The 13,460-nt window shown below is 40.6% G+C and overlaps 1 protein-coding gene across 5 annotated transcripts; it reads left to right on the plus strand.

The window, feature by feature from the left end:
• The first annotated feature begins 364 nt into the window (after positions 1-364).
• On the plus strand, positions 365-13,252 carry LOC122993922 (N-lysine methyltransferase KMT5A-A-like). 5 transcript variants are annotated; one of them, XM_044368376.1, is made up of 7 exons: positions 365-396; positions 492-649; positions 872-926; positions 999-1,064; positions 1,362-1,427; positions 11,338-11,408; positions 13,219-13,252. In XM_044368376.1, exons 2-7 carry the CDS (start codon positions 633-635, stop codon positions 13,244-13,246), a joined length of 303 nt encoding a protein of 100 aa, XP_044224311.1. In that variant the 5' UTR covers positions 365-396; positions 492-632; the 3' UTR covers positions 13,247-13,252. The 5 variants fall into 5 exon arrangements, 2 of the variants coding, with proteins under 2 accessions (XP_044224311.1, XP_044224310.1); XM_044368375.1 differs by having other exon boundaries at positions 872-1,064; XR_006406457.1 differs by lacking the exon at positions 13,219-13,252 and having other exon boundaries at positions 854-1,064; positions 11,338-11,413.
• The last annotated feature ends 208 nt before the right edge of the window (positions 13,253-13,460 follow it).

Consider the following 13,460-nt stretch of genomic DNA (forward strand, 5'->3'; position numbering starts at 1 on the left):
AGGGAGGCGCACGGTCCATACCCCGGAAGGCCCCCTGTCCCTGGTCCCAGGAGGACTGGAACCAGCTTCCCCCCCGCTGCTTGCATGGTCCTGTGGGCTCTACACGCCTGCGGGAGTGACCACGGTTTCTCCCGCGGCGTACCGTCATCCACTCATAGTCATGAGCGCTGCTCATGGCCATGAGTTAGGGCTTTTTGGGTTAGGGTTAGGGTTAGGGTTAGGGTTTAGGGTTAGGGAATTCAGATCTTTACTGAAGTCATCATCATCTTTAGCATGAGATGTCAGCAATAAGGCCACAGAGAGTGAAGATTAAACCTAAAGAAGAGGCAGCATATTTTTCATCCTTGGGCAAGGACAAGGATGGATTTAATATAAAATATATTAATTCATTTAAAGGTGAGTTGCCATTTGTTAAAAGTTCTTTAGCACAGGTATACTTTTAATTATTGCTTTAATCTCTTCATATTTCTGACACATCTGTTCTTCGTTAGGTCGAGGAGTGTTCAGTTGCCGCCACTTTCAGAAGGGAGACTTTCTTATTGAATATCGATTGGAAATCAAACAGGAACATGAAAACAGGCTAAGACTGTACCACGATGCCCTGAAGGTTTTCATGTTTGAATTTCTCTACAATGGGGGAAAAACTATGGTACATGTGTTGTCATACTTAATTTACAGTATTTTTTGTAAGTTTAATTTCACCCAGAAAAACAAACTCTGCCATTTTGTACTAACTTGATGTTAGTAGTGGCAGTGGTAGTAGTAGTAGTAATAGTAGTAGAGGTGGTGCTGATTTATTTATTCATTCAGTATAGTGTGCTTCTGTCATTATACTTTTACATTTTGTGATCAGAATTTTTTGCAATTTCAGTATTGATGCAGCCAGAGAGGACGACTCTCTAGGGAGACTCGTCAACGATGATCATGTAAGCCCAAACAGCAGAATGAGGATCATCACTGTGGATAGAAAGCCTCATCTCTGTTTATTTGCAATCAAGGACATCAGGCCAGGGGAAGAGATAACCTACAACTATGGAGATTCGGACTGGCCATGGAGATTAAAGGTACAGACAGAACTTCATTTTCACAAAGAGCTAACAAGTTGCTGTTTGAGTCTACTGTAATTTCACAGTATTTTCACAAAATAAACAAAACAGGTGCACCGTGTAGAGTAATAATGAATAGAGCTTTGGTCAGTCACCAAGTATTTTTACATGAACTTGAGTTTCCTCAGTAATAGTTTACTCCTGTCATTCTCCTGTATAGATAATTGTGTTGTTAACTCACTACGTATCAACAGGTACAGTCTTATTGTGTCTTACTGGTTATTTATTGATATTTTATCCCTTCCTGTACACAAGGTTTCAACTGAAGCACGTCCTCACCATGCAGCCTGGGCATCTGACTGCACCAAAGATGTTAAACAGGTGACTTCATTTCTATTGAATGTTGATAATGACATCAGATTTTTTTTCAGTAGCAAAACAGTTTTGACTGGAAGTTGACAGGAGGGTATTGATACTTATTGAGAGATGTGTTTTAAGGTCTAAGTGTTATAGATACAGTCCTCAGTGTGTATGTTCTGGTCAGGTATAGACACTCTGAGGACCGTGTATTTGGACACTGTCAGTGACATTATTGAGAAATGTATTTTAAGAGCTAAGTGTTACAGACACACAGTCCTCAGTGTGCATGTTCTGGTCAGGTATAGACACTCTGAGGTCTCTATGTGCACTGTTAAGTATTTAGTAGTATCAGTATTTCTATGTAACATTAGATGCATAGCAGTTTTTCATCATTGCTGTATGGAAGTGGTTTATTGTATTTAATTGACAGTGCTATCAACAAAATACCAATTCATATGGAATGCCATGAAAATAAAATTACAAGAGTAAGGACATGGATTTTGCTGTAGAGACACTGAAATGATCTCTTTCCACAAATTTTAGCCATAGTACAAACTATAACTGAACAATTAACTTAACACTTATATGTGTGTAAAAATCTATTTTAATTTCACTATTGTATGTTTTCATATAGCTTTTGGGTGAGAGAGAATCTCCTGTCATGTCCAGACGACACTTGTGATGCTTGAATATTGCTCAGACAACATTAACCAGGTAAGTTTTTTAAAACCTCACTATCATCATTACACTACATGACCATTTCATCATCATCTGTCGTTTCCTCAGTATATAATTGTACTGTTAGCTCTCAGGGTATCAGTAAGTACAGTCTTTTGTGTCTAAATGTATGTCACAGTGCTGTACTGACTGTTGCTTTATGTGAAAGGCTGAACAAATGTTTTTTTATGTTTACATACAGTATACTTGAGACCTTATCATTTTCCTGTAGAGATAATTGTGTTAACTCACTACGTATCAGCAGTTACAGTCTTATTGTGTCTTACTGGTTATTTATTGATATTTTATCCCTTTCTCTACACAAGGTTTCAACTGAAGCACATCCTCACCATGCAGCCTGGGCATCTGACTGCACTAAAGATGTTAAACAGGTGACTTCATTTATATTGAGTTAGGGGGTTGGGGTTAGGGGGTTAGGGTTAGGAGGTTAGGGTTAGGGGGTTAGGGTTAAGGGGGTTAGAGTTAAGGGGGTTAGGGTTAGGAGGTTAGGGTTAAGGGGGTTAGAGTTAAGGGGGTTAGAGTTAAGGGGATTAGGGTTAGGAGGTTAGGGTTAGGGGGTTAGGGTTAAGGGGATTAGGGTTAGGGGGTTAGAGTTAAGGGGGTTAGGGTTAGGAGGTTAGGGTTAAGGGGGTTAGAGTTAAGGGGGTTAGAGTTAAGGGGATTAGGGTTAGGGGGTTAGAGTTAAGGGGGTTAGGGTTAGGAGGTTAGGGTTAAGGGGGTTAGAGTTAAGGGGGTTAGGGTTAGGGGGGTTAGACTTAAGGGGGTTAGGGTTAGGGGGTTAGGGTTAGGGGGTTAGAGTTAAGGGGGTTAGGGTTAGGAGGTTAGGGTTAGGGGGTTAGGGTTAAGGGGGTTAGAGTTAAGGGGATTAGGGTTAGGGGGTTAGAGTTAAGGGGGTTAGGGTTAGGAGGTTAGGGTTAAGGGGGTTAGAGTTAGGGTTAGGGTTAGGGAGTTAGAGTTAAGGGGGTTAGGGTTAGGAGGTTAGGGTTAAGGGGGTTAGAGTTAAGGGGATTAGGGTTAGGGGGTTAGAGTTAAGGGGGTTAGGGTTAGGAGGTTAGGGTTAAGGGGGTTAGAGTTAAGGGGGTTAGGGTTAGGAGGTTAGGGTTAAGGGGGTTAGAGTTAAGGGGGTTAGGGTTAGGGGGTTAGAGTTAAGGGGGTTAGAGTTAAGGGGGTTAGAGTTAAGGGGGTTAGGGTTAGGGGGTTAGAGTTAAGGGGGTTAGGGTTAAGAGGGTTAGAGTTAAGGGGGTTAGGGTTAAGAGGGTTAGAGTTAAGGGGGTTAGGGTTAGGGGGTTAGAGTTAAGGGGGTTAGGGTTAAGGGGGTTAGAGTTAAGGGGGTTAGGGTTAGGGGGTTAGGGGGTTAGAGTTAAGGGGGTTAGGGTTAGGAGGTTAGGGTTAAGGAGGTTAGGGTTAAGGGGGTTAGAGTTAAGGGGGTTAGGGTTAGGGGGTTAGGGTTAGGGGTTAAAATTAAGGGGGTTAGGGTTAGGAGGTTAGGGTTAGGGGGTTAGGGTTAAGGGGGTTAGGGTTAAGGGGGTTAGGGTTAGGGGGTTAGGGTTAAGGGGGTTAGAGTTAGGGGGTTAGGGGGTTAGGGTTAAGGGGATTAGAGTTAGGGGGTTAGGGTTAGGGGGTTAGAGTTAGGGGGTTAGGGTTAGGAGGTTAGGGTTAGGGGGTTAAGGGGGTTAGAGTTAGGGGGTTAGGGTTAGGGGATTAGAGTTAGGGGGTTAGGGTTAAGGGGGTTAGAGTTAAGGGGGTTAGGGGGTTAGGGTTAAGGGGGTTAGAGTTAAGGGGTTAAGGGGGTTAGGGGGTTAGAGTTAGGGGGTTAGGGTTAGGGGGTTAGGGTTAAGGGGGTTAGGGTTAGGGTTAGGGGGTTTAGTTAATTTTCCAGGAAATGAAGGTAAATGTTGGGCCTCATACTTCATGTGCATGAGACAACGGAGGCCTGCACACAGTCACAAAGTCTGATAACAAAGAAAGGCACCAAGTCGAATAAAAGGAGTCCAAATGGACTCCAACTCCCATCATTCTTTGCTAAACTCACACATAAGTGTGAAACCAGGCAGAGTCGAATTCTCAGCTCCAATTGGACGAGACCAGCAGGAAACACATGGGGATTTCCCTCCCAGCCGTGATGTCACAGAGAGTATAAACACTGGCGACGCTCCCAAACTGTGCTTCCAGTTGTTCGCACAGCTAATGAAAGGAAGTAACTCCCGTACGTACTTAACTGCAACCAGGCGGCACAATCTCAACCTTGCTGGACGAGTAGAGCACATTACCAGATCTGAAGAAAACCACTGTGCAACCCAACGCAGAAGAAGGATGAAGGATAACCTATATGCCTCACTTGCCTTTAAGTGAATCGACTCCACTGTTTTCCTGCAACTCCACTGAGGATCAGCTGCCATGAACCCGCCGACAGAGTGAGAGGAACCCGAGGAACCAGAGGGACCAGAGGGACCAGAGGGACCGAGCCGGACCCGAAAGACAGACTGAAACACACCCTGCTGGCTTCCTAAAGCCACACGAGAGGCTGCGCAGAGATGAGTTGTTGTTGTTGTTGTTGTTGTTTACTGCTTGTTTGGTTGTGTTTACCACGCTAAACTCATCAGTGTTCATCCAGCTGCTTGGAGCACTTTGTGTTCGCTCAACGTCACGTGTGAGACAGTGGGTTGTATTTTATTTGTTGAAGTCAGACGGCGGCCGGCGAATAAAGATGCACCCCACGTCTCTCTGGAAATAAAAGCAAGCAGCACTTTTCCTCACGATAGCTGAGATCTGTTTCCATCCACACACACACTCCTAAACACACACACACACACACACACACTCACTCCCACACTCACACACACACTCCCACACACACACGCACTCCTACACACACTCACACACACACTCCCACACACACACACACACACTCCTACACACACACACACTCACACACACACACACTCCCACACACACACACACACTCCCACACACACACACACTCCTACACACACTCACACACACACTCCCACACACACACGCACTCCTACACACACTCACACACACACTCCCACACACACACACACTCCTACACACACACACACACACACACACACTCCCACACACACACACACTCCTACACACACTCACACACACACTCCCACACACACACACACTCCTACACACACTCACACACACACTCCCACACACACACAAACACACACTCATATACACACACACACACACACACTCATACACACACACACACACACACACACACACTAACACACATACACACACAAACACGTGTAAATCTGTCCAGTGGTTCCCAACCTAGGGGTCGGGCCCCTCCAAAGGGTCAGCAGATAAATCTGAGGGGTGGTGAGATGATTAATGGGAGAGGAAAGAAGAAAAAACAAAGTTCTGATACACAAATCTGTTTTCAGTTTTTGTACTTTTTCTCTAATCTTTGATTTTTGCTGAAATATTGGATCATTTGAACATTTATTGAAATGAAAGCATGTGAGAAGTTTAGAGGGAAAAATCACTATTTGGTGGAGCTGTTAACAACTCATAGACATGTGAAATGTGACCCCGACTACACACTGCTTTTTGTAAGACGTCAAAAGCCAAAAAGGTTGGAAACCACTGGTTTCATCTTTAACAATGTGTTGTATTTTAAAAGCTTGTTATATTATCCATTGTGTCAAATCTTCATCTGAAAAGTAACTAAAGCTGTCAAATAAATGTAGTGGAGTAGAAAGTACAATATTTCCCTCTGAAATGTAGAAAGTAGCATCACATGGAGATACTACTATAGAGGTACAGTTCTAGTAAAACTTCTGACAGTTTTTACAGAAAATATTTTCTCAGTTTGTGGTTACAAAACAGTTTTTTGTGGATGTTAGTCAGAGGTCAAAGGTCACAGACTGTAAACACTGAAACTAAATGTCAGACCTAAAATAAAAAATGTCAGATTGAGCCTGAAGTGAGAACGACGTCAGGACTCGAGTCTCATCGTTTGAATTATTTCATGTCTTTATGAGACAGATACATAAATATCAGAACACATAAATAATAATTAAGCAGAAGGAAACTGTATCATGTCTTCTGTCTGTTCTTCATCTCGCTGCTGTTTGGACTTTCAGTTTGTTTCAGGTTTGATTTTATGGACTCAAACACTGAAAGGTTTCAGTCCAACATGTCAGCTTCGAGTTCTGAGCTTTGTTCAGTTTCTGTTTATTTAAATTCACTTTAACTGTGATAAAAACCTGTTATATGTGTGAATGTTTCTCTGTGGTTCAAACATTCATTTTCACAGAAATGTTCAGTTCTGCATCACATAAAGATTTAAATTGTTGTTATAGACGTGCTCTCTGAGTACATCGCTTATTAAAATATATTCAGTTTCAATGCTGTTACATACTCGTCGGTCACCTGTGATTGGCTTGCTCTGCTGTGACATCACATCATTTGAAATGGAGGGAGGTGCGAGCGATAAGAGAAGAGAAGTCTCATCAAGCTGACAGGAATACGACTTCCTGTCCAGTGAGTGGAGCATCAAAATAAAAAAGGCTTTTCTCTGATTGTGGAATAAAGAGTAAATGAAGGTGCACACGTCAATCAGTTAGCAGCTATTTATCTGTCTACATGATGTAATTTAACCACATGTGCAAACTAACACCAGGTCATATTTATAACGCAGCATCTTGTTATTATGAGAACATTTGTCAGAATATAAAACACTCTGAGTTTGTTTGTAGCAGAGGACAGAAACTATAATCTGTGTTTTTATAATGACCCCTGAGCTGTTAAATTCTTTTATACAAATGAATAATGATTAAGTACAGGACATTTGTAACAAGCACAAATACAAATTAGATGGCATTAATTAAATTATAAAACCATGTAAAGTTCACAAATGTCACAGATTTTAACAGCTTTCTGACGTTCAGCTACAAATGATCTGATGAAGATGTTGAATTGTTGAAGGTTCAGCTTTATTTCCATTAAACCAAACCAAATGTAGCTGAGACTCTCCCACACAGAGAAATGTGCACATCAAACACAAGTAATAAATTAGCATGAAATAGAAATAAGTCCAATAAAACACAAATAGAACAATGTAGCATGAGAAAGATGCTACACCTCATTAATAGCAGGAAGGAACACTGTAGTGTTCTGTTTTTAAACAGATCAGCTAGGAACAGAAGACACATGAATGCTTAACTCAGTATACTACATTAGACCAGTATGCAAATGTAATGTATGTGTTTATATCAGAGGTGGAAGAAGAACCCAGATCCTTTACTGCAGTAAAGTTTTCAGACAGTGCAAGAAGGAGATAAACATCACTTCCTTTGTCCACTATTTTACCTGCTGCTGGGGCTGCTTCACTGAGATTTCATAGGGGGCGCTATTCAGCCAGTTTGCATCACTGATGGAATATTGTCATGTAGACGTGTTCAGGCCGGGACTCTTATCAAACATGTAAAGTTTGGTGCAGACTGGAGCATTTACAATAAAGTTATAGCAACTTCCTCTGTCATGGCAAAGCATCAAATCTCAACGGTGTGAGGATGAGAGTTTTCTGCAGGGTGAGACATGTCTGTCTTGTTCACACCTGTGTCATCAAAATTTTATATGCCAATAAGACAATTTGCTTTTAAAAACAAAAACCCCTGAGTGGTGTAAAGGCTGCTTCTTTAAAGACATTTAGCATATACCTGTTGTTTCTAAACAAAGAAGAGCTCATTTTAGCCGTGGACTGGTTCAGATGTGTCATTTTACCAACAAAGTGAAATTCAACTTTATAGTATTGTTCTATTGTGACAACAGATTTATGTTCTCATCAAAAACAGACAAGATATCACATGATTTACACGTGTTTCCTGTGTATTTTCTTAGTATACAGAAATATATAAAGTACCACAGAGCTTATAATGTGATACAGGAACAGATCAGTGCTGAATACTAGAAACATTCACAGATCTAAAAGTGTAGGTTCACATCAGCAAGTATTAATGCATGTATCAAATACATGACTTACACACTCTTATCTATGTGCACGACATACAAAATATAGTCTACAAAGCTGACATGTTAACACTAGGGGTGCAATGGATCACAAAACAGTTTGCACCGTATCGGATTTGAGTCACGGATCGGATCATTTTTTGGATCAGCAAAAAAAAGGGGGGGGAGACAATAAAACTTTGTTTTCTATTTATTCTGTAACACCTACAGTCGTCACTTCGGACTTGTTAGAGTCAATGTTTGATCGTTGCTCTTCAAAATCCCTGTTAGTGACATGCTGTCTGTCCATGACTTGTACTTAGAGCAGTTTGTTTACTTTGTCTTAAATGAGACATTAAATTTTGCAATTAATCCACAGTTCATATGCCTGCTGAACCGTGGGGGGCGATCCATACGGATCAAGGATCAACTACGATCAGTTATACCACTAGTTAACACTTGTTATTCTAGTTACTTTAAGCTTATTACTCAATATACGTCTCAGCTTAAAAACAAACTAAAGAAACTGTCAGAAGCAAGCAGCCAGACCTCCTGCACTCATTCACTTATCATACAACATCAACAGGTGACTGAACAACCACTCAATTAAAAACGGGATCAATTCCACATGAATGAGTGAGTCCAGACAGCTCACTGTAACTTCAACAAGCAAACTACCCACAACACATTATATGATCTCTGCTGCATTCTTGTTAAGGAGATAAATTCACACAACAGCCACACAGAGAGACATTTAACCATCAGAGATGAAATTAGCAAACAAAGAGACAGAGAGAGAGAAGCTGTATCTGACTCACATTATCTGACGTCTTCTTTCTATCATGGAGATGAAGTATTCATGTCATAACATGTTGGTCATCTTATTTGTTAGTTAACAGAACTTAATGGCTGCTGGTTAACCAGTCTGATATCATTAGCAACAATGACAAACAAGCTAACTCTCCTGGTTGTTTCTCCAGTTGCTTCTCTCTCCAGCCTCCCTGGCGGTGTCCTGCTGCTGCTGCGCTGCACAGTCCAGATCATTTCTCCCGTTAGCTTAACAACAGTCCTTAACAGTCCTTCCATAGATGTATAAAGAGTCCTTCAGGCTGCTACAACAAGCCAGCTGTTGCATTGACTATCTGATGGCCTGATGGTGTGGGCCAGGTCGACACACTTCCAGGTTTCCACAGGCAAACCGTTCAGCTGCAGGACCGAGTCTCCCTGACAGAGACCGGACTGATGGGCTGGACCACCTGCAACAGACAACCAATCACAGCAGGCCGGTCACATAATAGGAAATGGAAATATGTTGGTTAATATTCACATAAAGAGTTTCAGTTTTACAGAGAAAACACTGGTGACAAGCAACAGTGATACGTGATACTATACAATAACGTATACGATACAAAACGATACAATACGAAACAATAATATACGATACTATACAATAGGATACGATAAGATAACACGTCACCTTCAACTCAACCTCTCTAAGACAGAGCTTGAGCCTTACCATCCCAGCCAGTTCCTCCATACAACAAAACATCAGCAACCAGCTGGAATCAACCCAACTCATGCCCACAAAGTCTGCCTGTAACTTGGGTGTCATGATCGATGACCAACTAACCTTTAAGGTTCACGTGGCCTCAGTTGCTCAGTCGTGTTGGTTTGTCCTGTACAACATCAGGAAGATCAGACTCTACCTGTCTGAGCTTGCAGCACAACTCCTGCTACAGACTCTCGTAATATCACGCATTGACTACTGCAACTCCTTACTGGCAGCCCCGCATGTACGTTCAAACCTCTGCAGATGATCCAGAATGCAGCGGCACATCTGGTCTTCAACCAGCCCAAAACAGCACGTCACCCTGCTGTTCATATCCCTCCTCTGGCTCCCAGTTGCTGCCTGCATCAAATTCAAAACCCTGACACTTGCTTACAAAACAGCAACTAAAACAGGTCCTGCCTACCTGAACTCCCTCATTCAGGTCTACACTCCCTCCTGCTCACTATGCTCTGCCAATGAAAGGCGCCTGGTACCACAACAGGACCCTAAGTCACCAGCTAGACTCTTCTCCTCTGTAGTTCCCCGGTGATGGAACAAGTTACCAAACTCTGTTTGATCTGCAGAGTCCCTCTCAGTCTTTAAGAGAAGACTAAAGACCCAGAAAACATCTCTGCACCTGTTAAACTGAAGGTAGAGAAAAAACAAAAAGACAAAAATAAAAAAAAAATTAATAAATAAAGCTGCTTCTATGTACTCTATGTGTTGCCTCTGTGCGCCGCCTGTTGGCATCTACGTCCTATCAGACTCAAACTTAAGCTTTACGTCACTTACTTGTGTTGTTGTCTCCTGACTGGATCCCTGTTGGTGTTGAATCAGTCTCAGATGTATGTTGCTTTGAATAAAAGCGTCTGCTAAGTGAAATTGTAAATTGTAATTGTAAACTCAGAATCAAACCTCTTCATGTCCTTCTGTTATAACTCTGAGACTCTGTCAGTTTGTTAGAGCAGCTGCTGACCTCAAATCTTTAATACACATAATGTTTAATCTCAGTTTAAATTTAAACAATCAGTATGAAGCTGGACATGAAGGATCAATGAATAATGATCTCTATCTCTCATGATGTGATTGATCCACTGATGGAACATCATTCCTATAATATTGGAGATTATATGTTAATATTTCTGAGCGAGCTGTATGGAAGCCTATGGGGGACATGATCATGTAAACTTGAAAATGAAAATGTAATTCCATAATAGCATTATAATACTGTATGTATGTGTTATTTGAGTAAAAATTAAAATGAAAATGCAATAATACAATTTGCATTATGTTGACATACTGGATGGACATATTAAAATTAAATAAAACTACTAAAATGAAAATGGAAAAGTTGTTTGACATTTAATTTTTCAAAGTTGTACTACTTACTAAACAGTGTAACCTGATTTTCCATTTATGCATCAATATTTACCTCACAGTTAAAATTAAAATGCATTTTTCTTCAATTTGAAAATGAAAACAGCATTTGAACTTTCATCTTTAAAGACGTAACCTGCTGTACAGTGGACAGTATTCAAATGCAGTAAGTGAAACAGCGCCCCCCATCTGTTGCATTTATATTTACATGTCAACACACTGTTATGGGGTCAAAATAAAAATGAAAATGTAATCTGTCGTCTCATCATGCAGGTCGTCAGTGAGGATGTCAGTCATTCTCTGCAGCGGGACTTCATGCACCTCGCTAAAGGGAAAACTAGCAGGTATTGTGATGATGTTTAAGGCAAAGTACTGTTTAAAAATGACATAATCTTCTTTGTCAGGTTCATCAATGATGATAAATGATCTGAAATCTATAGTTTTTGGACGAGGCTGCTGTTGACAGATTAGTAGATTTGATATATTAACAGAGGACTTGCGATCATTTTGCAGCCAATTCATGTTGAAGTTGGAAAAGTTTAGAGTTTGACAAATTACACGGGAGGCTGTTAAGTTTAATAAAATAGTTGGGAGATTGCTAAGCATACTGTAGGCAGACCACTGTGTCTGTGCTTATTTATAGACACAGCCGACGTATAACTGAACTGTTAATATTGTAGCTGTTGTTAGTAATGTTGAAGGATTAGGGTTTATATTAACCCTACAGGAGACACCTTATCAAGAAAAATGAAACTTGCAAATAAAAAAATGAAAGAATTTCGAGCCTTTTTTAAAATAAATTCTATTTCTACATTCTGTATTCTATATAAACCCTGTGCTTCAGAACAGGAAATCCACTGAGATGAAGATACAAAGACTGTACATTCTGCTTTATGTGCATATTTTTCTGAGGTTTGACTTAAACATTTAAAAAAAACACAAAACAAACAAAACCTGAGTGACAAATGTTAAATGTGAGGAGAGAGACCCGGCCGACACTTCTAACAAAATAATACAAATGAACAAAGAGGACACAGAAAGTCAAACTGTCTCAAGTTGCTTTGGATGTTGTTGGCTGCAGAAGGAGAGAACGTCACTGTGTGAGAAGGTTTTGGTTGGTTTTCTCTTCACACTCTGCTGGTTAAGATGTTTCCTTCAGTCTGCTGCTGCAACTAAACACACTTTAAAGTCAAACTAACTGCTTTCAACAGAGCGTTTGGTGGAGGTTTGAAACCCTGATGTGAATCATTATCTGCTGCACGCTGACAGTAAATGAGAAGCCGAGCAGAAAGCTGATGTGATCTGATGTTTTCACTTTGTCTCCTGTGTGTTTCGCTCTGGATTCTCTCATGATGGACTCACCTGACATCAGTGACATCACACAGGTGTCATGTGTTGTATCAGCTGAGCTGGAAGTCAAACTGCAGCACCAACAGTCAGACATCAACACATCTGATTGTGTCCTTATAAGTGCAGTTTTAACACTTTGTTTCTGTCTTTTTCTTTTATTGTCACAAATCAAACAATAATTGTATTTTTTGATTTTCAGTGTAGAGAGGGAGAGGTGCACTAAACTGACCAGAATATCATGAAAATGCTAATTATATTTGGGGGTCTGACATTCAAAATAAAACAAAGTGTAAAAGTGTTATTGATACATTAGAAACTGATTTATTAGCATGAAACTGTCACATACAATAAATGAGTGAACATTCAGCAGAAACACATGTGCTTTAAATTCTGTCAAACATCAGATTTTTTTCATAAAAACAGCAAAACAAAGATAAAACATTTGATTTCACTCGATGACTTTTTCTTTTATTCAGTTACTTTAACTCAAAAAGCAAATATTCTTAAAAGAAGCAATAACACATTTCAGCTGAATAAGTAGTTTATAGAATATAAAAGACAGTGAAGAAAAAAGATATAAACTCATCAAACAACTGGATGGATTTTTAAATGATTTGTTGACTCAACATTTATCCAGATGAGACCATAAAACTCTGGATTCATCAAAATCTTTAAGTAAAAAAGTTACAGCTGTTCACATGAGAGAAGTTAATGATGATAAAATATAACTATATACAGATAATTATGTTACAAATGGTCCAATCAGATCTCCTCTCTGCTCTTCTTCTACTGGTCTTAATAAAGGTCTCGCTACTTCCTGTTGTGGCACTGAGCGTTGGTGCGGGATGTAAATCAGAAGCTGTGGAATCGACCAGTATGGACGTCATTCCTCGCCGTACTGGGCTGCAAAAACCTGGCTGAGACTAAGAGGAGAGATGAAACCAAAGATGATTTTCTTCGTCAGTGGTTTGTGGCTCCTTGGAGGTCCTACTCTGCTCCCTGGGCTCCTTCCTCTTCAGCCGGCTCTCCTTCAGCTCTGGAAACAC

The sequence above is a fragment of the Thunnus albacares genome, chromosome 12, assembly GCF_914725855.1.
Source record: "Thunnus albacares chromosome 12, fThuAlb1.1, whole genome shotgun sequence".
NCBI lineage: Eukaryota > Metazoa > Chordata > Actinopteri > Scombriformes > Scombridae > Thunnus > Thunnus albacares.

Bases quoted from the DNA above. Each gene is read 5' to 3' on its own strand.
- LOC122993922 (XM_044368375.1), top strand. The intron at 1,065-1,361 runs GTACAGACAGAA...CCTGTACACAAG, and splicing joins ACTGGCCATGGAGATTAAAG to GTTTCAACTGAAGCACGTCC. The intron at 11,409-13,218 runs GTATTGTGATGA...GTCTTAATAAAG, and splicing joins GCTAAAGGGAAAACTAGCAG to GTCTCGCTACTTCCTGTTGT.